General features: G+C 35.3%; 2 protein-coding genes across 2 annotated transcripts; both read right to left on the bottom strand.

Annotated features, from left to right (window-relative positions):
* Positions 1 to 2,963: 2,963 nt before the first annotated feature.
* LOC109154807 (AP-1 complex subunit gamma-2-like) lies at positions 2,964 to 20,086 on the bottom strand. The gene is made up of 18 exons (XM_019302542.1): positions 19,715 to 20,086; positions 17,859 to 18,161; positions 17,463 to 17,604; positions 16,770 to 16,943; positions 15,984 to 16,163; positions 10,191 to 10,345; positions 9,971 to 10,061; positions 9,136 to 9,299; positions 8,391 to 8,445; positions 6,926 to 7,045; positions 6,717 to 6,812; positions 5,907 to 6,034; positions 5,491 to 5,595; positions 5,148 to 5,401; positions 4,645 to 4,905; positions 4,386 to 4,567; positions 3,842 to 3,946; positions 2,964 to 3,642 (listed from the first exon to the last, which is right to left on the bottom strand). Exons 1-18 carry the CDS (start codon positions 19,744 to 19,746, stop codon positions 3,547 to 3,549), a joined length of 2,643 nt encoding a protein of 880 aa, XP_019158087.1. The 5' UTR covers positions 19,747 to 20,086; the 3' UTR covers positions 2,964 to 3,546.
* Positions 20,087 to 20,422: 336 nt separating this feature from the next.
* On the bottom strand, positions 20,423 to 21,524 carry LOC109154687. The gene is made up of 2 exons (XM_019302420.1): positions 20,933 to 21,524; positions 20,423 to 20,550 (listed from the first exon to the last, which is right to left on the bottom strand). The coding sequence occupies exons 1-2, from the start codon at positions 21,522 to 21,524 to the stop codon at positions 20,423 to 20,425; spliced, it is 720 nt and encodes a 239-aa protein (XP_019157965.1).
* Positions 21,525 to 26,919: the final 5,395 nt, after the last annotated feature.

Genomic DNA, 26,919 nt, shown 5'->3' with positions numbered 1-26,919 from the left:
TCATAATCAAACAATGGAAATTCACATTTATACCTCATCATTTGCTCCCCTCCTAGGTTGTTCTGCCTTGGCCTAGCATCAAAGTGAACTCTCCTTGGTCCCCAAGGTCTTTCTGCTGCCATAGGGTTCCTAGGTTGGGCCATGAAGTTCTCTCCTAACCCCTCCTCTTCTTCAGAAACCTCCTCCACCTCAGGTGGCACCTCCAGAGTAGGTTCATTTCCCTGCCTCCTCCCAGGTTCAGCACTGCCTTCTCCCGGACTAAACTGAGTGTGGTGCTCTTGCCCTTGAACTGAGGAAGGCTCCCTGGATGGAGGTGGTGGTCTATTGAGCCTTAACAACTCCACAATTTCATCCTTCCAAGTCTGCATATTCGTTTCCAATCGCTGCATATGAGCTTTCAGATCTTGGGTGTTGTCTTCCATAGCTTGTCTTGTTTCTGTCAAGCTACTGCCTTGTTCCATAACCAAGGTTTCCAGTCTACTGATCCTTTCCTCCATGGCTGTTGACGATGCAGTAACCATGGTGGGCTCTGATACCAAATGTAGTGACCTCAAACTCCTGAGCTAATGAAACAGTAAGAAAACAGTAGAAGGGGGTAAAGGGGAATAGAAGAAAGTAGGTTAAGAGGAAGAAGATGAATTCTATTGAATCCAAAATTAGGTCTCCAAAAGCATAAAACTCCAAAATCCTTACAAACAAGCATAAATAGATGAAAGAAAAATATCTGAAAACATCCAACAAACTTCCACATTTCACGCTGGTGCACCTGGTGTGTGTTGTACCATCCGGGAGCTCAAACGACGTCGTGTGAAGCCTTCATCTACGGTTATAACCTCCTTCGCTTGAAACGTCGTCGTCTGAACCTTCAACTTAAACGACCTCCAACCGCAACTCCAACGGCGTCGTTTAAATAAGTGGAGTCAACTCTTTTTGCTTGAAACGACGTAGCTTTGGTCCTTCATCTTTCATTCTGTTCGATTTTTCCCTTAGCTTCTGAGCTCAGCTCTGTCTCCTCTAATGCAATCCCCATATCTCCCTTAAATATCCCATATCTCGAGTTCAAGGATGCAACATACTAGTAAATGGTTAAAACAAAAGTGTAGAAATAAATGATTTATTGTGATATAATTCTTATTTATTTATTTTTATTTTTATAGAATTGTAGTTTGATTGTGTGAAGGTCGAATACCTCCACCACTGTCCACTGCATATAAACTATTAAAAATATATAGGGACTAGATTAAGAAATAAAAAGCTTTATTTATTTTTTAATCAAAAAAATTAATTTGAAAAGTATTTCCTAAAAGAAATTGTCCTAAAACTTTTCAGGTACAAAAATGGCCTTGAAATATTTCAGTAAATTTTTGGATACAAAACATGTTAAAATGTGAAAATATTCTTTAAAATTTTCCTTACATCATAAATAAAATGCCTTTCAAATCTACCTACCACCTTAGTGTACAATTAAGGTGACACTAGTCACCTGATGTTTTTAACCTATTCTAAACACCAAAAAAAAAAAAAAAAAAAAAAAAAAAAAAAAAGAAGAAGAAAGAAAGAAAGAGCTGTAATAAGCAACGGCAAATTATGCCCTGGACCCATGTCCACATTGAATTGTGGACACGGGCCCAAAACGACGTCGTTTTTAAAAAAAAAAACGCGTCATTTAGTTAAAAAAAAAAAAAAAAAAAAATCGTGCGCGTTTTGTCGTTAACGGCGTTATTTTTTTTTTTGGATTATGAATGTACAGTTATGCCGTTATGAATGTACAGTTATGCCGTTATGAATGTACAGTTATGCCGTTATGAATATACAGTTATGCAATTATGAAATTATGAACACAGAGCTCTAACATTATGAACTTACAATTATGAACATATATAGTGATAAAATTATGACCATGGAGTTTTAAAATTGTGAATATAGAGCTTCGAAGATTATGAATGTACAGTTATGGAGTTATGAATGTACAGTTATAGAGTTATGAATCTACAGTTATGGAGTTATGAATCTACAGTTATGAGATTATGAATCTACAGTATGGAATTATGAATGTACAGTTATTGATCAAATTATGAACAAAGAGCTCTAACATTATGAACTTACAATTATGAACATATAGTGATAAAATTATGAACATAGAGCTCTAAAATTGTGAACATAGAGCTTCGAAAATTATGGATGTACAATTATGGAGTTATGAATGTACAGTTATAGAGTTATGAATGTACAGTTATGGAGTTATGAATGTACAGTTATAGAGTTATGAACGTACAGTTATGGAGTTATGAATGTATAGTTATTAACATATAGTAATAAAATTATGAACATATACTCTTACAATGAAGTGGTCTGAAATTTAAAAAAAAAAAAAAAAAAGGAGATAACAGTGCCGTTAACGGCACTGTTACCCGTGTCCAGCAAGCATGCTGAACACTGGTCCAACGCATAACGATTGTCCCTATCCGTAACCCAGAAGGCCAGAAAGCACCAAATACTGAAAAAGAATGAGGATTAGGAAAAAACAAAAAAAAAAAAAAAAAAAACACATTAATTGGACCTAGCCACCTAGGAGGGTAGTAGGGAGGACAACCTGATCGAAAGGGAAGTGCTAACAATTCCTAAATGATAATCATCAAAAACGACACCATCAATACACAATAATCACATCATCTACAGATCATCGGTGGATATCATGTTACCTATTTACCTAATCCACCAAAATACTGACAAATTTTGTATATTTTATTTTTAGATCAATTGAATGTGTCATATAAAACAATTACGGACGGAGTATGTTTTTAGGTTCAATAAGAATCACGTTATGTAAACCTTTTCAAAAGAACATGGCCAGCTCAGCATTTGGATAATATAAGGCCAAAGTTCCCACCATAAAATACTTTATAATTTCCTTCAATAATTTGGTACATAATTGCAATTTGTAGAACAAATATAGCTTTGTGAGACTGCTAAAATGATCCACACATCCATCCATTGCCGATTACCGATTACCGATTGCCTGTCTCTATAATAAATGTATTTGTGGAACACCAAAAATTAAAAAAAAAAAAAAAAAAAAAAAAAAAATTAGTACGATCAAGATCCCGATAAACCTATATTACAAATCTGCATTTCTAGTTCCATTATCCAAAACCTCAAGGAAACAAAGATCTATATTAAAAACTTGTCACCAAAACAAAAATAAAAAAGAAAAAGAGAAAATCTGGCACAATTTTTCTTCTTCTATAAGAGCCTGCTAGTAAAAAATTGACTTCCACAATGGCTTTCATGATTATGTTGTCATAATGTACAGCGCCACTTTCGGTGGGGGGAGTGTTATCATGAAAAGTGAGGCGTCTGAATCTGTTCCCCATTGAAGGGGAATGGGTCCCGGCCAGCACAAGCCACCCCTCCACTCCCCCAAAATAATTCCATAAATTTCAGAAGAAAACACAAACCGCGATTTGATGATGCTTCTCCATACCGAAATTTGAAAATAAAGTCTCGTGAATGATGAATGATGAATGATGAATGTGAATCAACCCCTCACAAACCCCGAGGGAAGTTGTTGATTTGCCCTTCCTCCAACACATCTTTGTTATTCACCTTATACCCAATCCTTGTGCGCATTACAAGAGATTTCTGAAAATTCACAAATGTTTTTTCACTAATCACCAAACACAGTAAAAATGTTTGCACTGGATCTGTAGATACAGTTGAAGAAAGAGATTCAACTAGAACCCACTATTCAGAATTATTTAAAAGCCAAAGATGTTGTAGCAAGAGAGAATGTCTAGTGAAAGAAGTATCAGGATGAAAGACGAGTATCTATCTATCATACCTTGCCATGCTGGCTGTTTGTGACTCTCAACTTCTGTGTAATTGATCCATTACCACTTGCGGGGAGGGTGTTGCCACTGGCAGTATCCAAATGCAGTTGAAGAAACTGTAGATTGAAAAGGCAATGAAGTGGAAATTATATCTCCCAGACTTTATATCACTGAATTACATAGCAGCAGTTTCTTTAGGGACATCAACTGGAAGTTAATAATTGCTCCCATGTCATACTACAATAATATTGAGAATGTCGGTAGGTAGGTATTCATAGTGCTATTTAGATTTTTAAATCAAAACTTAAAGCAAAGTATATCTTAAAGAAACTCCACCCTTCCCTTCTAAATACAAGTAAGAAATCACAGATCTTCGAAACAACATTTTCGTCTGAATATGAATAAGAGAATCATCCCACTTCCTACATACCAATTGGAGAGGGAGTAGGCAGGTTGGAGGAACAAAGCCAAAATTATGAGTATCAAAGATGTATAGCCCATATGATTATCAACCTATATCCCAATTTCACTAGAAAATCATGTAGTGTAGTTTACCTTAGGGACAGCAGCCTGGAATACAAAGTCTGTGAATACATCTTGCAATTTGTTTGTAAAATTAGCTTCAATTACTGTTGTTTGCGGATTCCCAGGCTGTTTCGAGATGTTGAATGTTAATTTTATGGAATTGCTCTCAAATGCAACAATTGATGGATATGCTGGACCATTGTCTTCTGTAGCTGAAAACCAGGATGTGTCAATATGTGAAGGATAAATCAGTCAGCCAAACTACGTTGAAGCAATGATGAAAGTGTACCAGGAGTGGAGGGACTGGTAGAGATCCCATCTAGCAAACCCATCATTGGAGAGCTTCCAACTGATGAGGTCTGTGAGGAGACTTGTGCCGGTGGCACAGTAGGTGCGGACAGACTATCTAATAGATCCAGTGAACTCTTGTTGTCTTGACTGGAGGGCAACACCTCAAGTGTAGATGTGCTGCTGCTTTGAGCTGGAGGTGTTCCAATTGACAGAAGATCCAGCAGGACATCAGTCCCACTTTTCTGTACTTGATTTGTACCTGAGATGCAACAAGAGAGGGTAGAATAGAGTAAAACTCACATTTCTCTTCCTATTCCCTCCTTATCATTTCATTTCCTTTAGTTTATTTAGGTAGAGAGCATGCTGAATGGGTAAAATGATGTTATTTTAACTCAAAAAAAAAAAAAAAAAAGCATGTCCACATGGTATGCAGTCATTAACTTGTAACTGCATTGCAAATATAAGAGAGCAGCCAGTAACTGCATGGCTTACAAAATTCACCTGGCTGTGAAGCAGCTGGTGACAAATCAACTCCAAGAAGATCCTGAAGAAAGTCCCCACCAGAAGAGCTAGGTGCCGGGGTATCATCTGAACCAAGATCAAGTAAATCAACAAGAGGAGCAGCTGCTGGTTTGGCAACCCCATTTGGAAGAGAAGGTCCCTGTGAAGTCGAAATTCCTGGTGGAACAGAGCCAGCCTTCCTTCCACTGTAAGTTGCTTCATCCAGGACAGGCATTCTTTCTAACAGCGTACACCTGAATACAAAACCCACCAGCTTTCTAAGATAAAGACACAACAAGCTATATAATAAAACGAAAAGCAATCTTGTGGAATCCAACCAAACCTCATATTCTGGTGTTTCTGGATAATAGAGTTGAACTCAATAGCTCTCTGTTGAAGTTCAAGTACATGATTTCCCTTATACTGAACAATGATGCCATTTATCCTCCTATAGAAGAAACCAATATTCAATAAGCAATTACCCGAAAAGCATTACGTTATACTATCCCAGCTTTATTACTTTTCTCCTCTTTAAGAATGCGCAAAATTTTCTAGCTCTAATTACAAGGTAGTAGGAATTTGAAAAGGAAGAAAGTTGGTTTTTTAAAGCCCATTCTCATTATCACAAAAAAAGTTAACAACCTCAGTGTATATTAAATTGCTAACAGTGTGATTTGGTTATAAATTTATGCATGCAGATATTCTAAGCAACAAGAAATTATTAGATAAATGAAATAGAGAAAATAAAGATTTACATACTGTGAACAAGGTGGAAACCGACTTGACAGCTTTAACAAAGCAATCAGACACATTGCTTTAGTGGTGAGATCAAAGGAATGGGTTTTCATAGCCGTCTCTACAATGTCCACAGCATCAGATTCTGTTACCTGTTACAAACAATTTCTCAAAACATGCTGAAGAAGTAGACATTCAAATGATGAAAGGAATGCAGTCAACTCCAATGCACAAGCATCACCATTTTCCCTCATGCTTTAAGTCCTTGAATGGTCATAATTCATGTTAATAGGCATGTGCATTACTACCCATTATCAAAGCATACCATGATAATGACTAGTTAGTGAAAGAACTAGAATACATTCTACTTTCTTTGAAAGTATTTTACAGTTGCATATTGTATGATAAGTAAACTTTCCATCCTGAAAATTGTCACAATGAACCTACCTTTTATTAGAACTGTCACAACATAAATCATTGGTCTCATGAAGTCATAACCTCAAAATTCGCGTACAGAAAATAGAAAGATCAGTTCAAGAAAATGAATTTTTAGGCTGAGGGCAGGGGATGACCCTTTCTCTCTCCCTCTCTTCCAGTCTTTTTCTTTTCAAAGATTTCATTGATATTCCGGATTAAATTATCACTTGCATAAATAGGCTATTAGGTTTTTTGTAAATTTTCTTCACCCAGAAAACAAATTTGAGAATAGTGTTCATCCACACAGCTTAGAGTTCAGCTATACAGTTTAAATGCACACATGTAAGGTAGTATTCAAATGTGAAGTGAGTTGTAAATTAAACTTCAGGGAAAAAATACAAAACAATCACAACTCACAGTTATAGGTTCTTCTATATCAAGCATTCCAGTACAACTGACTAACATTTCACCATATTCTCCAATGCACCAAACTCCAACTCTGACAAGAGTTTCCTGACAAAAACATAATGAAACAGATTAAAATACATGATGCAGAGAACCTACACAGAGTAAGAAAAGACCTTCAATTTCTAATTCTTTTGAACTCAGAATAATAACCCAGTTACCTGTTCTACAGTTTGAACCAACCGAAATAAAGACCGTACTGCATATCCATGGAGATTGGAAGCATTAGTAATAACTACAATAAGGGCATGCCAAACTTCATCCTTCACATAACTCCCAGCCTACAGATAGTGATACAGGAAATAATTGGTACCAACTAAAGCACAACTGCACAAGGAGAGAATATATGGGGAAAAAAAATAATAAGAGGGGGGAGGGGGAGGGGGGGGGGGGCTGCATCATTCAGTGTCAAATCATCGTACCATAATCAATATTTTCTGGCTTGAACTAGGCATTTAATTCAGTCTAGTTTATGCCCCAAAATTTTTGTTTCATATTACATTAGGACTGGTTTTTTATTAATAATTATTACAGTAAAACAAACCACTTCTCTGGTTCACTTATATTTGAATGCTTAAGGTGTCAAAAATATTATAATATTCTCTAACAGATGCCTTCCAAGAAATTTCAGCATCATCATTTTATAGTTATGAATAAAACCATGTGTATCACAAATCTGGGTCGGAAAATGTAAAATAGTCGCTATCTTCATTGAACCTTGAACGGTTCAAACTTCAAACTAGCACCTTGATTTGGTCTAGTTTATGCTCTCTTTTTTTGGGTTTCCTGTGACATTAAGTCTAGTTAATTTTACTAATTATTATCACAGTACCACCAATCACTTCTCTAGTTATTGAAATTTGAATAAATAAGGTTTCAGAAAATATTATTACAATAAATTCCTTACAAGAAAAATTTCCATGTCATCATTTTATAATTAAAATTAATCCAACTGTATTTATCTTGATGCTCTCTAGCAACGAATATTTGAATAGCTCAAGAGATAGAACATTGTCCACTTACAAATACCTACCAAGAGTCATTTTTTTGTACAACTACAAATACCTACCTAGAGCCTTTTGTGTACAATTTCAAATACCTACCTAGAATATTTCTCTTAATATTTTTTGTGTGCATCTGCTTGGTACTGTTCTTTGTGATTAACACTAATATTTACATGTTAGGAAAAGAATTTTATAACATGTGTACAATGTGTTCGACTCAAGGTGATCCTTAGTCTCACTCATTGATGTATGTATTCATTCTATCTTTAACAAGATTAATTGAAGTGAATATGCAGTCTTCCTTCTCAATTATTTACATTTTTTCTCTACTTAGTACTTTCCATAAATAATTTATAAAAAATAAATTTAAAAAAAAAAAAAAAGAGAGAGATAATTTGCTCCTTCATGTTTGGTATCTTATGAATAAATCTGTTTCATGTGTGGTGTGTCCCAATGCTCAAGAAATTGCATCTGGCTAACAAGCATATAATAGAAGGCATCATATAGATAATTGTATTGTGTTCAGCTGTAGAATTGCAATAATAACCAATTTATATATCGGTTAAAACAAGCCTCAAATAAATGATCTAAAGATTAAAGTAACGTCTGCAAATAAGCATACCTCAGATAGGACTTTGAGCATCTGATCAATGTACCAAATTTTCTCTGGGGAAAACCTATACCACCACATGGTAATTGAAAGTAAGCAGCACATTTGCAAAAAAACATTGGAAGACAACAAAAACTCAAATAGATTTTTTTTTTTCCACTAGTCATTTTATGCCTTAAAAAATGACACATAGCTGTTTGCATACAAAAGCTTTACAAAGCTCAGCTTTGCATAGAGCTTACAACTAAGCAAGATACTCAATAGCAACACTAGATCTTTACACCAAAATAGAAGTACTTCCAAACAATTCTACTCTGTAATTTACAAAAAACTATTTCCCATTTTAGTACCTAGGTGTAGTGGTATTTCATTTTTAGTACCCAACTATCAATTTAGACAAAAATAGTCCCCCAACTTGTAAAAGGTTCACAAAAAAGTCCTCCATTATGGTTTTCCTATTAGCCTAACGGATGGACCATTTTTGCCCATTTATAATAGTTGGGGGAAATCATCCGCAAGTAGTAAAAGATGTTTATAGAAATGGTCCCCAAGTCCCAGAAGTTAGACAAAAATGGTCTTCAACTATAGGAAACTGGTCAAAAACAGTCGCTACCTTAAATGAAACCCTAATAGAGGACCATTTCTCAGATCCCACTCTTGTCCAAACACAAAACAAGTACCCCAGAAACAGAGGCAGTCCATAATTCTTCAGAAAGAAAGATGACAAGGATTTAACGATTTTTTTCCATGTACTTACTTTTCCACGATGGAGCAAATTTTGGCAGTGAGATCTCCCCTGAACTCCAGGTCACTCACTTCCAGATATTCAATTAATTCCTTTGTCAATGGCTTCACATTGCTTTCATTTACTAGAACATAGACAAGCTCAAGGGCCCTTTTACGGATTGAAGGATCTGATTCCTGATAAATGATAAATGCATGAGTTCCTCGTGCAATACTTTATATGTGAAATAATGCACAGGGTTGTTTGTGGCTACTTAGTTGGAGCTGATGGAATTTGAAGTTTGAATCATCAACTACACAACCATCTCCAACAAAAGTAAAATTTAAACAAGCTAAGCCAGGAAATCCTCACCCAGCTAAACACAAAATCATGAAAGGGACAACAAACGACAAAGAATACATCTATGATTAATTTATAAAAAATAAATAAATAATAAATTTAAAAAAAAAAACAAAAAAAAAACAATAGCAAATACATTATTATTTTCTGGCCCATAAGTATGCAGTGCCATCTGTGGTTTAAATTTCTAGAAACCAGTGAAATCTAAACAACAAAAACTCAGAATATGGATAATTATATCCAGATGTAAAAACATAATTACATCTACTTAGATGTGCTTTAGACATTCTATATATAATTTAATAAATGCTTTCTTTTTACTCTACTACTGGTCAATAATTCTGTGTGGAAGTATTTACCATCTAGTTAGCATGTTCATAGATATGTTGCAAAAAACAAATATGAAAGAGACTGTTAAATAGCAAAGAAAAGGGAAAGGTAGAAAATAAAAGGCAAAGAGACCTAGACTTTTATAAACACAAAGTGTAAAGTTCAACTGTATGGGTACCTTCACACATTCTAAAATTGTTGCCCGATGCCTCTGCACTGCTTGACTATCTACCATAACTGCTTTCATCAGCATGTTCAATGCCACATATCTGAAAATTGGAACAGTATCAGATAGAAAGAACATGCAAAAGCAAGAACTGTACGCATTACCAAATAGACAAAAGTAACACCAGATTTTTCATTTCTCGTTTTAGCAAAAGATATCAAATGAAGATGACCGGATATTGTTGTCACGGTTGGACAAAAATCTCCCCAAAATATTGATAGCAAGCACACGTAAGCCACCGTTATCTTCAACGTGCATAATAGTTGCAACACATTCGTAAAGGATGGCATTCCCTGCATTCTTGTTGGACTCAGTTTTTGTAGCCACCTGGAAAAGGAATATAGCATGTCAGTGAAAGTGGAAGAAAACTTTGCATCACAGTACATGACACAAGTAATAAGGCTTATGTAAGCCTGAGAAACTTTTAACTAACACAGCATTAATAGATATAAGAAGATGATCCTCCAAAAAGCGAAAACCATGCAACGAACAGTCAATTACAAAATCCATTAACATGTTATCTACACAGTTACTAAAATAAATGTGTCAAGCTTTGGTCAAGAAGGAAATGGAGATAGAAATATGTTGAAAACAAGAGCATGGTGTAGGTTCAGATATGGATGGGTTCTTTGTAATAGTTTCATGCTTATACAAATGCTCAAGGAGCTCAACCCTATTGAATTCCTCAATCCAGTGTTGAGTGTCCTAAAACAGATCCAAGAAAAACAAATCTTGTATTTTGTTAGCTTTCCCAGAGCCTTTTCTGCACAAACTATTTTTCACTCAGCAGTAAAAACGTATATTATGTAACACTCCACCCATCATAGATACACAGGAAGGCACTTATTCTGCCTTTTGTTTGAAAGTACTATGCTAAAATAAAATAATTCTGAATAACAGCAAGGGGTAAGTCTAGTGGTAACTTAAGATCCTTTTTCAGGAATTTTGCTAGGGTTCAAAGCCCATTGCCCCCTTCCCCCACCAATGTACCATAAAAAGTACTAAAATGCTAATATGCTATACCTCAAACATCATAAAATGATGGAGTTAATCACTGTTGAAAAGGAAACTAAAAGGAACCTGAACATCTTCTTGTTATTCCATCTTACAAAGAACAACACATTACAGGACATTATATAGGAAGATAACAAGTATTGGGAAGGGACATAAAGGGTCTTCCCAAGGAAAAACTATTCCACTCCCAAAGACTTAAAAGCATAATAAATAACCCTGCAGAATAGGCTGCTCATATTCCAAGATAAGCTGCTCATACTCCAACACTCCCCCTCAAGCTGGAGCGTATAAATCAAATGCTCCCAGCTTGCTACAAATATACCCAATTCTAGGTCCACGAAGAGATTTGGTGAGAACATCAGCAAGTTGATCGTTTGACCCAACAAATGTGGTAACAATGACTCCGGATGCAACCTTCTCGCGTACAAAGTGACAGTCAACCTCGATATGTTTGGTCCTTTCATGGTAGACAGGATTGGAGGCAATATGTAGAGCTGCCTGATTGTCACAAACAAGTTTCATAGGTCCAAGCTTGCAGAAATTGAGTTCTGCGAGAAGTTGCTTAACCCAAATTAGTTCACAAATCCCTAATGCCATTGCTCGATATTCTGCCTCTGCGCTTGACCGTGCAACCACATCTTGTTTCTTGCTTTTCCAAGAAACCAAATTCCCTCCAAATAGGACACAATATCCTGATGTCGATCTCCTATCCCAAGGACACCCAGCCCAATCTGCATCTGTGTAACCAACAATTTCTGTATTTCCATGATCTTTATAAAGTAATCCTGTACCTGGGGATCTCTTCACATATCTTAAAATTCTGATAGCTGCATCCCAATGGCTTTGGCATGGCTCTTGTAGAAACTGACTAACAACGCTTACAGCAAATGAGAGATCTGGACGAGTGATAGTCAAGTATAATAGCTTGCCGACTAATTTTCGGTAACTGCTTGGGTCGGATAGAGGCCCCCCTTGACCTGGAAGAAGTTTAACATTCGGATCCATGGGTGTGTCAACTGGCTTGCTATCTGTCATACCTGTTTCTTCAAGGATGTCCAAAGCATATTTCCGTTTGACATATAAATACCTTGTTTAGATTGGGCCACTTCAATACCAAGGAAATACTTCAACTTTCCAAGATCCTTTGTCTCAAAATGTTGAAACAAATGTCTTTTAAGTTCATTTATTCCCTCCATATCATCCCCTGTGATAACAATGTCATCAACATATACTACCAGATATATGCTTTTTCCAAATAGGTGTCTATAGAAGACAGAGTGATCAGCTTTGCTTTGATTCATGCCAAATTGTTGGATCACATCACTAAATCTCCCAAACCAAGCACGAGGAGATTGCTTTAAACCATAGAGGGACCGTTTGAGACGACAAACAAGGTTAGTTCCAGTCTTAGCTACAAAGCCAGGGGGCTGCTCCATATACACTTCTTCCTTCAAGTCCCGATGCAAGAAAGCATTTTTGATATCCAACTGATACAGGGACCAGTTACGATTAGCTGCCATTGAGAGGAAGAGACGAATAGATGTGATCTTAGCAACTGGTGAGAAGGTATCTGTGTAGTCAATGCCAAAAATCTGTGTATACCCTTTAGCAACAAGTCGGACCTTGAGTCTATCAACTTGTCCATTTGGACCAACTTTCACATTATACACCCATCTACAACCAACCACAGTTTTTCCAAGGGGTAAAGGAACTAACTCCCAGGTCCCAGAAGAATGAAGTGCTTCCATTTCATCAATCATTGCTTGCTTCCATCCAGGATGAATTAATGCTTCTTTGACACTTTTTGGAATAGAAACAGTAGATAAACTAGTAATGAAAGCACAATATGATGGAGACAATCTATTTTGTGTAAGAAAATTATAAATGGGATAAGGATTCCGAGTGGATCTTTTACCTACTCGATTGGCAATGGGAGAGCTTGTTGTGGTGCTTTGGACCGTGTCAGTGGGCAACGTTGATGTGGGACATGAATCAACTAAAGGTCCATCCTCTTGGGAACCTTGACGATTGCGCCGTTGATAGGTGTACAAGAAAGGTGAACTGTGTCCTTCTTGAATGGTTGGCATTGGTATAGTTCTTTCAGGAACAGTAGGGGACACGGGCTCTGTAAAGGTAGGAACAGGGAGAACTTCTGTGACTTCAAGTGGTTCCCCCAAGAAGTCAGATTCATCAACTGAGGTGGAAGAGAAAAAGGGCGTAGTTTCAAAAAAGGTGACATCAAAGGAGGTGTAGAAACGGTGTGTTTTAGGGCAATAACACTTAAAGCCTTTTTGGAGACGGGAATACCCAATGAACACACATTTTATTGCCTTGGCATCAAGTTTGTCACGTCCTGGAGAGCTATCATGGACAAAGCAAGTACTTCCAAAGATCCGTAACGGGAGTTTATAGAGAGGTTCCTGTGGAAGTAAAAGATTAAGAGGAATTTTCCCTTGCAACACAGAAGAAGGCATTCGATTTATTAGGTAGCAAGAGTGAAGTATAGCATCCCCCCAAAATTTCTTAGGAACCTTGTGGTGAATGAGCAAGGTGCGGGCTGTGTCAACAAGATGTCGAATTTTTCGTTCAGCAACACCATTTTGTTGAGGAGTCCTAGCACAAGAAGACTCATGCAATATCCCATGTGAGGAGAAGAACGAAGTGAATGAGTCAGAAAAATACTCCTTAGCATTATCACTTCGTAAGACCTTTAGAGATACCCCAAATTGATTCACAATTTCATTGTAGAATTTTTTAAACACATCAAATAGTTCAAAACGATTTTTCATTAAGAAGACCCAACTGCATCGAGAGAAATCATCAATGAAAACAACAAAATATAGGAACCCCAAAGTAGTTGAAACACGACAAGGTCCCCAAACATCAGAATGAACTAAACAAAAAGGTTTATCAGCCCTCCTATTCATTTTACTAGGGTATGAGGCTCTTGAGTGTTTTCCAAGTTGACAAGACTCACATTCTATTTCCTTTAAATTGGACAAACCAGGAACAAGTTGTCTTAATTTATTGATGTTAGGATGCCCAAGGCGACAATGGCTAAGAAAAGGTGAAATAGTAGCGGTGCAAGCTGTGTTGTTATCGGTAGAACCTAGAAGATAGTAGAGCCCTCGTGATTCATGTCCCGTACCAATCGTCTCCCTTGTCTGTCGGTCCTGAATAACCACAGAATTAGAAGAAAAAGTAACCAAGCAATTTAGAGAGTGAGTGAGACGATGGACTGAAATTAAATTGAAAGGACATCCGGGAATGTAAAGAACATTCAATAAAGAGAAAGAATGGATGGAAACTTTCCCAATCCCCTTAGCTTTTCCTTTTGATCCATCACCAAAAGTAACATATGGAAGAGAATCCGAGAACTCAATTTGGGAAAAAAGAGAAGGGTTACCGGATATGTGATCGGTGGCTCCAGAGTCGAGGACCCAAACTGAGTTTGATTGTGAAGCAAGGGCAGTGTGAGAGATATCGGGAGAAATGGTTGTTTTGGCACCCTTTAATTGCAAGAATTCTGCATACTCAGCTTTTGAGATAACTTGTGTGCTTGAGTCTGCAGTATTTGGATTCCCAGATTGAGCTATATTAACCATAGTTGGTTTCCCATGGAGTTTCCAACAAACCTCATGGGTGTGCCCTGGTTTGTTGCAGAAGTCACAAAAACAAGAGGAATTACGTCCTCCACCTCGGCCCCCTCGGTTACTTCCACGACCTCTTCCTCTATGATAGCTTTGAGTAGTAAGAGCAGAGTGATCAACAATGGTTGAGGATGGTGTATTTTCTTTATAAATAGAAGAGACTTGAAGAAGTCTTTTGAACATTTCTTTGGTGTTTGGAAAATTTCCATCACCAAGTATACCATTACGGACTTGCTCAAATTCTGGTTCAAGCTTGGCAAGGGTAAGGACAACAAAGAACTTGTCACGTTGAGTAAGTTGCTCTTCTGGTGATCCCCCAATAGGCATGAGCTTGTTAAATTCAGCCATAAGTCCTTGGATTTTTCCCTGAAATTTCTCCATTGACATCTCTGATTTTTTGATATTTAGTATCTCACTAACAATGAAATAAAAACGAGAGATATCATTTGTATAAAGGGATTGAGCTTGTTTCCATACTGAAAAACAGGTTTTAAATGGTCTAAACATAGGAAATCAGGTCAGGGGCAAGAGACTGCCATAATAGACTGCAGAGTTGGGCATCAACTCTCTCCCAAATATCTTTTTCATGCTGAATCTGTTCTGCTATAGTAGTGAGATGGTCAACAACTCCTTGACCCATAAACCATAGTTCAACTGCTGATGCCCAATCTTGATAATTTTGGGAACCAATGAGTTTCTCACTGGTGATAGTTATGCTCCCTGAAAGATTTGGAACATAGACTCTAGGCTGAACAGGAAGGATAGTATTTTGGGTACTGTTTATGATTACCTCTTCTGCCATACTGATCAGAAAAATGTGAGAAAAACAGTGTAGGCAGTGAGCGGTTGCAGCACCAGTTATGCCAAAGGAGCTCTCAGGAAAAAAAAAGGAATATTTTAGAAGAAGTAGGCAGTGAGTAGTTGCTGTGAAGGAGAGAAGATTTTCAGGCCACAAGAGGGTGGCTCTGATACCATGTTGAAAAGGAAACTAAAAGGAACCTGAACATCTTCTTGTTATTCCATCTTACAAAGAACAACACATTACAGGACATTATATAGGAAGATAACAAGTATTGGGAAGGGACATAAAGGGTCTTCCCAAGGAAAAACTATTCCACTCCCAAAGACTTAAAAGCATAATAAATAACCCTGCAGAATAGGCTGCTCATAGCCTCATATTCCAAGATAAGCTGCTCATATTCCAACAATCACAAAGTGTATATATTGGGCCATTGGCAATTGAAAATATTGCAAAACATAAAATCTTGCACCCACAATAGCAACGAAGAACTATAACTGACCTGAGCAAGAATGTCATTCATAGAATCACTTGCATCAGCATCACCTTGTCCCAAAACAGACAGGAGCTTGAGCAACCTTATATGAAGAAAAGGATCTGTGATCCCAGATACATCATACTCAGGAGCATATGGACTACTTACGACATCCTTTAGAACTTTGACTAAACTGTCTGTGCATTTCTAGAATCACAAAAGAAAGAGAATAATAAATTCTCATCAAACTGCTGTATGAAACAGAGCACATTCACAAAGTCAGCTTAAGAAACTTCAGAACTATCTTCTAGCAACAGCAATACCTATTAAGAATTACAAATATAAACTGATGATTGTGCTCTAGGAAGAAAAGACAACATCATTAGACATAGACTTCATAACTTCCTATTCACAAGAGACACTTAGAAAACAACTGTCAATTTAGATATACAGTTTAATGAAAAATTTAAAATTGATAATAAACTCTATAAAAAGCTTGTTATAAAAGGAAGTCACCATCTATTAGCCAAGATTAGCAACATATCTAACTTTTACCAGCAAGCAAGTGCTCCCCAGCCAAATGTAGGAATTGTAAAACAAAATATTTTAATGGGTTGGTCTTGATATTTGTTTAGATTCAGAATTAAAAAGTAGAACAGGTTAACAACAACATACATGCCTGTATTCATCTAAATACTATCATATCCAAATACACAAGAGAAGAGGTAATCATTCATGCAGCAAGACGAGCAAATGCAGAATAGAGATGGAGCCTGTAGCAATAAATAAAGTTGACCATATTATTCTACTTACCTTTCTAAAATACTCAAGGGCATCTGTGCTGACTTTACATAGATCTGTACAAAGCTGGACCCCAGTTATTAGAACCCCGTGGTGCTTCTCTTTTAGTAAGGAGACTGCGGCATTTATAAAATTTTCCGCGAGATCTGGAACTTTCTTTATAATCCTGATAGAGCATAATGCTGCCTACAGCAGAATGATAATCGAGTAAAGTGCCATTAGTTATTAAAAATAATATCGCCCAACAATGGAAACAGCAGGTCTGTAGTCAAGTAGCAGATTCATATTTCTTTCTTTTAGTTTCCTCATTTTAGGGTTATTAGTAAATTTAGATGGTCATGTCAAGGTAACTCAGCATATATCATATTTCACTTATTATTGTAGTGGGTAAAAACTTCAAGTCATATGATGAGTAACCTAATAAATCAAATTCTAAAGCACTATATTTCTACCCATTTATATGGTATATAATTGCATAAATCGCGTTTATTTCCTCTAATTTGTTTTTATTTTGAAGGATGCTATCTAATTAAAAAAACTCAACTTTATCAAATAGAATAATACAAAATCTATATGGAGAGAATAAGACTCCCCAATAGATTATAGGTTAAACTCTTGAAATGAAACTCAGGCATATCTTAGAAAATAAATCCAATAAATAGAAAAGCAAAAGCTATAACCAGAAAGAAATATTCCAGGACTCACTTTTTTACGAATATTTGGATCTCTAAACTGTAGCAGCCTTTCTACTTCTGGTGCAAGATCACGGGCCATTTCTGCAGAACAGATATTTCCCAGAGCACAGAGAGCAAGTCCAACAATATATTGATTGGTGTGGTTAAGATCTCTATTAAAAGTTAAGGAATCAAAGGAAAGCATGAATCCATTCTTCATCCCATAACTTAATATGTGCAACAGCATACCTTTCAAATGTCCAACTTTTCTTTCATTTCATACTCAAACGCTTAAAGGGAACTTCCTTAAGGTGCTATTCTATAAGAAGAAATAAACAAAGCCTATTGTGCTGTGTATTATGCATGAGGAATCAGGAGCCTAGCATCAAAGTACATAACAAAATGAAAATAATTATAGACAGGATACTGTTTTATCGAGTTGGTGACCAACATCAAAACTTCTTGTCTTTCATCGAGAAGCAGCATAAGACCAAGATATCCTATTCTCTTTTCTGGGAATCCAGGAGATGCAATTGACTTTAAGCATTCCATTTGACCAAAGTGTGTTGGATAGCCTAGCATGTGAATGAACATGAGCTTTGCAAGATTGCGATGAGTATAATCTTGGTCATTCTCACTGATTGCATCTCGAAGAGCAGCACACTCTTTTCTCACAACAGCACGCTCCTCTGCAGCTGTTTTGCATGCACGTATAGCCCGAATCATGTCCCTGTAATTAAGCAGTAAGCATGTGTGATCCCTTTCCATACAAGTAAAGCATGTTGTATGCTAATTAAACATATTCCATCCTCCAAGTTAAGGTATGAGCTTAAAAATGAGAAAAAGGGAAAAATAAATCACTTCTAGTTATGATCGATGCAAAGCCTCCTACAGCCAAATTTGGGGAGAGAGTATATTAGACAATGAATACAACATCAAGGGCAAAATTTCCATGAATTAATCAGACAAATTCCACTTGAAGGATCATAGTGTTTCATGCATAACCATAACAAAAATCCACTTGAAAAAACCAAGCTACTGAGTACTAAACTGCTCAAAAGTACACCTCAAATCAATGGAAACCAGAAGAATCGAAGGGGCTTATATAAACTACAGTCTTAAATCCATTTTAATACAGTTTCTCAAAATTCATCTTTGCTGAGGGAAATGAATATAAGCTTTGGTGAAGCAGATAAGAGAAATTACAATCTCATGGAGGAGCAAATTACTAGGTGTTGGAGAATCTCAAGATTGCAACTAGTTGACTGTTTAGCATCTGGAAACACTGAACCTCAAAATATGTAGAGGTGACCTCATAAAAAATATAGGCTCACAGCATTGGACTGAATAAAAAGTAGAACTCAACTATCACAGTACTGTGAGAAATGTATACATTGGCAGTGCTTATATTTTATACATTTTACAAACTGATGGTCAGTAGTTTTGAGTTAGAAAACCTCAAACATTTTAAGATTATCAAGAGTGTTAAAAGCATTCTTATATATGACAGTTTTGATCAATTAATAGCATGGACTTTTACAAAAGTAGTGTCTGATCCTAACAAAGACACAACACTAGGCAAAAATTATATAAGTTCCCAATTTGAGCACAATAGCTCTCATAACTTTGGGGTACTTACGAGGTTCTGCTTTCTATAAATTGTAAGATTTAATGCAATCATAGCAAAATTTATCCATGGAACAAAGCTTGAATGCTAAATAAGTATAAATGTACTGCAATGCTTTCACTTATTTCAATTATATATTCATAACTGTCCTTACAGATCGTCTTCCACATGGATCAGTTAGCTTGAGTATATTGACTAAAGTATTCTCTGATCCTAAGAAAGAAGTACTGGGTTAAATTTGTAACTTCCCAATTTCAGCACAACAGCTCCAGTAGCTACTAGGAAAGTATTTATTCATTAGTAATTGCAGAAACTGTTTTCAATGCAGTTAAGCAAATTATATCCTTAGATCAGAATGTCAATGCTAGCTCAGTACTATAACACTCTCACTCATTCATCCGTTCATACTGTTATCAATCAATCTACTGTTTTGAACTCTAAAGCATTAGCCACGCGCCATCAAGCTAATAAAGTTTCCAAAATCGTGTTTCAGCAAAACACAGTTTAAAGTGAAAAAAAATCAACCGCGACGCATTGTAGCAACAACAGCTTCAACGCTATAGAATACAGCAAAAATCGCGGGAATTAAACAGCTCAGTGAGTGATAGAACTGTGAAAATTGGATCCAACAGAAATGAAATCTCAGAGTAACTGACCGGAGGCGCGTGCCGGAGGAGAAGGGATTCATGATTGGGGCGTTGGTTTTGAAACTGTGAGAAAGCTCGATCAGATCCAGCTGCACAGACAGTTGTGAATTGAAGGAATTGGCCGCCCCTCCCTCTTTCCGCCAAAGAGCTCGATCATTCAACCGAGTCAGTACCAGAGAGGGCTTCAATCCACAGCTGCGAACACTGCGTCAGAGATCTAAGGATGAATTCGAAGGATCTGAGGAGGAATCAGAGGCCTGGATCTGGAGAGAAAATGGCAGTAATTCTCTGTATGTATAATAATTAATAGCTATCTGTAAATCAATTTGTGAGGAAGATGAAATCTCAGTGCGTGATGTGTTTCTGTAGAAAGGAAATAAGAAGAACCGCACTAATATAAGATGTCCTGACGGTGAAATTCCTTGCATCACCTTAAGCCATGATTGGATGGTCACCAAGATGACCAATTTTTTTCCCTTTTCTTTTCAATTTTCTCTTCTATTTGCTTCTATTTGTTCACTTAAACACATGGAAAAATATTTAAAAACTCTCATTAAATAAAGCTCTCGTTATATATCGTGATTTTATTGATAAAAAAAAAAAAATAATAATAATAATAATAATAATGGTCACCACTACCGTCGCCGAGTGTCGTCGAGTCGTTACTATTGTTTACCAGTTGTTGTCATCCTGCATACAAACTATTGCGGACTTCTTTCAAATTTGGAAGGTAGCAGCCTTCATCCTAGAAAAAGGTAACAGAAGGTCGACGGTGATGGCGAGCACCGGACAGTTAGCCGTGATGATGAGGTGGCAAACCGTTGACGATGATCCATCAGTCAAATCTAAAAGAAGGTTTTTCTTTTAAAAATATTAGTATTTTCACTCTTTGATGCACGGAATGGATTTGTTATAATATATTACGAATATTTGGATCGATATACAATTATTTAAAGTATAACATCAAATACGGAGTATTATATAGTGCAATTAAAGATATGGTTTGGATTGTTTATGTTTGTTGAAGTTATCACTGCTTGAATTCGACAATGTGATCTACCAATCTTATGATGAGTCGCGTCTCGTTACAAAGACCAAGAGAGTAGTCTATGTTCTGCAATAACATAACAGGTGCACCGACCTTTAATGTCAATGAATGATTATGAAGACTCGACAATCTCAAACTATTTAAGAATTTAGAAGTGTGTACTTCTGATAAATTTTCACTGTCTGATTCTGCCTTACACAAAGAGTCACAACTTAAATATATTTGTCCTTCTGCAGTATTCATGTCGCACATGTATTGATTAATTTGATCAACGACATCTAAAGTCGGCGAGATGATAGCTCGGCCTTCTAGTTGCGACTCATCAAGCATGCCATATCTCAAGTTTGGGAATGTGATTTCCACTATAGTTGCTATGGGATTGTGTCCACACTTCAACAAAGATTGTGCCAGAATATCGATCTCAAATGAACCGCTGTTTACAACCATTGCAATCCCATCTCCGATGTCTGCAATCCATTTTGAAAACCAATCAACCGTCTGTCTATTTTCCTCTGAAGCTAAGGTCCGTAGTCTCAAGTTCTTGGTGAGCCTTAATACCTTGCAATTTGTCAATATGCATGAAGAATTAATATTTGCCCTAATAACTACTGGTCTTGTTGTTTTCGGAATAACAGTTAGGATATGTTTAAAATCGCCACCCAAAACTATTGTTTTTCCATCAAAAGTCTTTTCAGCACTACCCGGTATGGTGAACCTCAATAAATCCCTCATGGTTTTGTCCAAAGCCTCAAAATAGTGTTTGTGCGTCATCAGTGCTTCATCCTATATTATCAATTTGCTCTTTATTATAAGCTCAGCAAGGTCACTGCCTTGCGATATATTGCACGTGGGATGGAATCTTCGTTCAAGGAGAGTGGTATAGCAAATCTGGAATGCGTCGTCCTGCCTCCCGGCAAGAACAAAGATGTTATTCCACTGGAAGTAACATTCAGAACAATATCACCGTGTCTCCTTATCTTTGACGATCGATAACGTTCTCCACATGAACGTCTTGTCTGTTCTTCCATAATCATACACAAAGAATCCACCTCCATTGGAATCAATATCATTCATCACAGAGTCATAAACATTTCTTTTGCTCGTCGATCAATTTTGTTACCAATGTTTCATGCTTTGTCTTCAACGATTCCTTGTCATACGCCAACTCTTCAACTATCAACATGTTTTCACTCAAACATATGATAGTTTCGTTTGGAATTGACATTTCTAAAAAGTCCTTCAGGCTCTTCTCCCAACAAAGATAGAAACTTCTCCAACTCCACCAAAGCAAACTGTTTTTTATCTAAATCTAATAACATAAACTCTTAAAATGAAAAAAAAAAAACAAATTAGTTTATTTATAAATAATGAAAAATAAATAACAAAGTTGAATAAATAGATTGGAGTAAACTAAATATCATTGATTCAATATCAAGTAGTGACGGAAAAATAGGAATATGAATTTTAATATTGTTGTATTTTTAATATTAAATAGATTGCACAATATAATATATTTTGTTACAATTTATATAAATGTATATCGATTCAAATATTCTTAAAATTCTAGTATTTTCACCCTTGTGTTGCATGAAATTGATTTGTTATAGTAATATTTAAGATACATGGAATTAAACATGCATGTTTTAAAAGATTTTTTATTTAAATTTTAATAATTTAGCCAGACAGTTGAGTTTTAATGGGAGTTTGAAATTTAGTAAATTAAACAGAGAATTAACGGAGAATTATAAAACTAATAATGCAGAATATAATTTTTAACAGGAAAAGGAATAATATAATATTGTTGAATAGAAATATGAATTTTAATATTCTTCTTCCAAAATGCTGAACCCCAACCCTAAGGGCCCCTGATGAATTTTAATATTGTTGTATTGTATTACGAATATGAATTTTAATGTAAAATTGTAGTACGAATAGGAAAGTAGGAAACAATATATTCTATTATGAATCGTATTATACTATCCTAATGAATTTTAATATTGTTGTATTGTATTACGAATAGGAATTTTAATGTAAAATTGTAGTACGAATAGGAAAGTAGGAAACAATATATTCTATTATGAATCGTATTATACTATTTTATAATATTAGAATATGAATTTTAATGTAGAATTGTAGTACGAATAGGAAAGTAGGAAACAATATATTCTATTATGAATAGTATTATACTATTTTACAATATTACACCAATTTTAATAGTATAGGACTGTTTTGACGGGAAGTTAAAATTGAGGATTTTATATATATATATATATATATATATATATATATATATATATATATATATATATATATATATATATATATATATATATATATATATATATATATATATATATATATATATATATATAGTGTAGATAGATTATTATTATTATTATTATCATTAATCTCTATATCTCTATCTCTATCTCTATCTCTATCTCTATATATATTAAAGCAAAATGATTAGAAAAAAACTTTCCCTCCAAAGTGTGAAAGCATTTATTTATTGATGGTTATCTAGTCAATACCACTTGACAAGCAGTCGGATGGGATATTCAAACTAGGACTCGGACTCAGCACTCAGGAGCGTGACCGGTCAACCTTAATTATAGAAGAATAATCAAGTCAACCAATCATTTCCAATGCCTTAATTATCATGTTGTTTCCTAAATAACGTCTAATCCTATTAGTTATAACCTCCAATCAATTACCCATAAATATCCAATTATTATACGACTTTTTACTACCATCTATACTACCCATTTCTCTACTATAAAATGCCTTAGTCAGAATAGAGAAATGGAGCCCAATCGACTTCCTCCAAAGAAGACACCGTACTGTTCAAAAATGCTTACAAAATATTGAGTTTTAGACTTGACACCATCCAAAAAGGTTCGTGGTTTTCACCATTCGATTTCCATGTTAAAATTATTGTATCTACTTTTTTTTTCCACTCATTTATATTTTACTTTATTACTCGAATCGGTTATGTTGGCCTACCAAGTGACTACCCTCGGGTCACAAAACGAACAATTATAATATAAAAGATGTAAATAAATAATTTTTAACTAATAACTTATTTTAATAAAAAAATAAATACATAAATTAATAAATATAATAATTTTAAACTAAAGAAATGAAAGAAAAAAATATTATTTTTTTTCGATGTGAATTGGGTCGGACCAAAAGTTTTATTATTTGGTTCGGTCCAATTTTATTATTTGTATAGATTTTACAAATTAAAATATGCTATTGTTTGTGCTTGTTTAATAGCGAAATGAATTTCAAAAGAAATCTAATTTGTTTGGGTGCTTTGAGCCATGCACAAAAAGAATAATGGTATATTCATTGATGAGATGTCAAAGAAAATCGATGCAAGTATAACGTAACAATCATATATTGTTAAATAGATAGAATTCTTATATGCATTTGTATAGTTCTTTTATTTTGTATATGTTTTTAATTGTAGGAAGAAATACAAGCACGACATGATGCTGAAACACAAGAAACTGAAGGGTTAACTGAGCCACCAATTATAAACATGTCACAAATGTATGTGGATGTTGTTGGTGGGGTAAAGAAACAACATATTTATGGCTTAGCGGCTAAGGCATCCTCATTTATCAACGAGAATATATAGTTGTAACTCATCTGCTACTTCACAACTTCATCAAGATGCAATGAAGGAGATGGTGACCTAACAGTTAGAGGCTATGCAAGCTGGGGTGCATTTGCCGGTGATGCAGAATTTATGGGGTGGATACCAAATATGCGTGCATGAAAAAGTGGATACAAGATAGGGAAATGCGGAGGTTTGGAGTCCGAGTTTCTGAACATCGAAAGTCGGGCGCAGAGCATCCGAATTTTACAATTAATTTCGGATATTAATTTCCTAACAACCGCCCCACCCATTCTCATTAAAGGAAGAGACAGCTTCAAACCCCAACATCACCTTTTATCTTTCTTCTCTTCCTAATGTTACTTTTTCGTAAATCACAAATTATGTTCCCTAGGAGCTTTTTCGGACTCCACAACTGATGTTACCAATGCATGCATGCTTTTTCGGATTTATGCTCATAAATGTATGCTCCACAACTGATGTTACCAGTATAACAGATAACATTTCCCATCCTATAAGTGATTCGGATTCCATTCATCTAGCATTTGTTTGATCTAAAGCATTTCCCAAATATCTCCCAAGCCACTTCTCAAAGGTTTTCTCTCTCGACATATTTGTGTTATCTTCAAAGCTTCTTCCCAAGCCACTTCTCAAGCATCAAGTTTGGATCAACACTGCATCTTCCCAAACATCTTCTCTATACCGCATCTTCTCTACAGTTTTGCAATATTGAGGTAAAAAAAAAAAAAATTATATTTGAGTTGTTTTACACTGAGTATGAAAAAAAAAAATTTATATTTGAGGTTAAAAAAAAATTATATTGAGGAATATTATTTTAGTCAGTTCATATTTTATACACCGCGTAATTTATTATTTTGTTATGTTGTTTTATTGTAGATTATATCGCATTGTAGCATATTATTTCTTGTTTTAGTGGTAAAATGAAGTTTAGGAAAATAAATTCGGACTTTGATGTATGTAGTGTTTATAACATTTATTTAACACAAAAAAAAAATGTTGTATATAGCTACTGTAAAATGATGAACAGAAAGAGAGAGCAAATGGGCGCACTTCTGCTGTGAATGTAAACGTTATAATTATAGCAAATTAGCAGGAGAGAAATATAAGTCTATCCTCATCCTTAAAATTTTATTTTTTTCAAAGTACATGGCATAAGTCATGTCACTATTTATTAATTATATAGCTACTGTTGACATATTTTTTTGCTCGTTTTTTCTTTAAAAGAGGTGTATATATTTTTTGTTGTTAAAAAAAAAAAAACGAAAAGAGAGAACTGATTGTGCTCAAAAATTTGCTTAATTCACTTAATTACAATTTTTAAAAAAATTTGTAATTCGGAGCATTTTGGTCCGATTTCTAAAAAATTATTTTGTGAAATTCGGACCAAAATGGTCCGAGTTTTTGCTTTAAAAAAAAAATTAGTTAGAGAAGTTACATATATTTGATTACACTGCGTATAGTTTGAGTTGTTTTACACTGCGTATGTAAAAAAAAAAAATTATATTTGAGGTAAAAAAAAAATTATATTGAGGAATATTATTTTAGTCAGTTCATATTTTATACACTGCGTAATTTATTATTTCGTTATGTTGTTATTGTAGATTATATCGCATTGTAGCATATTATTTCTTGTTTTAGTGGTAAAATGAAGTTTAGGAAAATAAATTCAGACTTTGATGTATGTAGTGTTTATAACATTTATTTAACACAAAAAAATTGTTGTATATAGCTACTGTAAAATGAACTCTTTAAACAGACACAACTATGAGTTTATCAACTTGAGCATGTAGTACTAATTCGAACATCATAAATTATATGTAAAACTCGGACCGTAATGGTACGAGTTTTACAATTTTTTAAAAAATTTGTAATTCGGACCATGTCCGATTTATAAAAAATTATTTTGTGAAATTCGGACCAAAATGGTCCGAGTTTTGGCTTTAAAAAAACGAGAAGATAAAATTGAGACTTTAAAAAATATACATATTCAAAATGCAGTTTACATATTTTTTATTATGCCTCGTACATATTTTATTATGTTCTTGAAATATTTTATTTATGTACTGCTGTGTTGTTAATTGCGTAACTTGTTGTTCGAAGTTGTTATATATTAATTTGTAAGTATTATGAATTGTTTTGATACAGGTATGGCAAATGACCGAGTGCATCCCGGGCCACTATAAGAGGGTACGTTACCATTTCAAACCCGTCACCGTAGTAGAGCAATTTGGACGGATCCAACGTATGACTTTCAACTTAAAGCCGTTAAATACGATACGTTGACTAGGTGTGCAGCCGTGAATGATGATAGAGTCAAAACGTGGCTGCGAGTCGCTGGTTTGTATGGTGTTTCTCAGTTGCCCAAAATTCAGTTGGATCATGGGCTTATTGCTGCCCTTTTAGAGCGATGGAGGCCGGAGGTCCACGCTTTCCACATGCTCTTCGGTGAGGTTGGAATAACTCTTCAAGATGTTGAAGTGTTATTCGGCCTTAAGGTCGACGGACTTTTGGTGACGGGTGAGG

This window comes from Ipomoea nil, unplaced genomic scaffold (genome assembly GCF_001879475.1).
Source record: "Ipomoea nil cultivar Tokyo-kokei standard unplaced genomic scaffold, Asagao_1.1 scaffold2653, whole genome shotgun sequence".
Lineage (NCBI taxonomy): Eukaryota > Viridiplantae > Streptophyta > Magnoliopsida > Solanales > Convolvulaceae > Ipomoea > Ipomoea nil.
The sequence above is the reverse complement of the archived record's forward strand: the minus strand, read 5'-3'. Positions and strand labels throughout refer to the sequence as shown.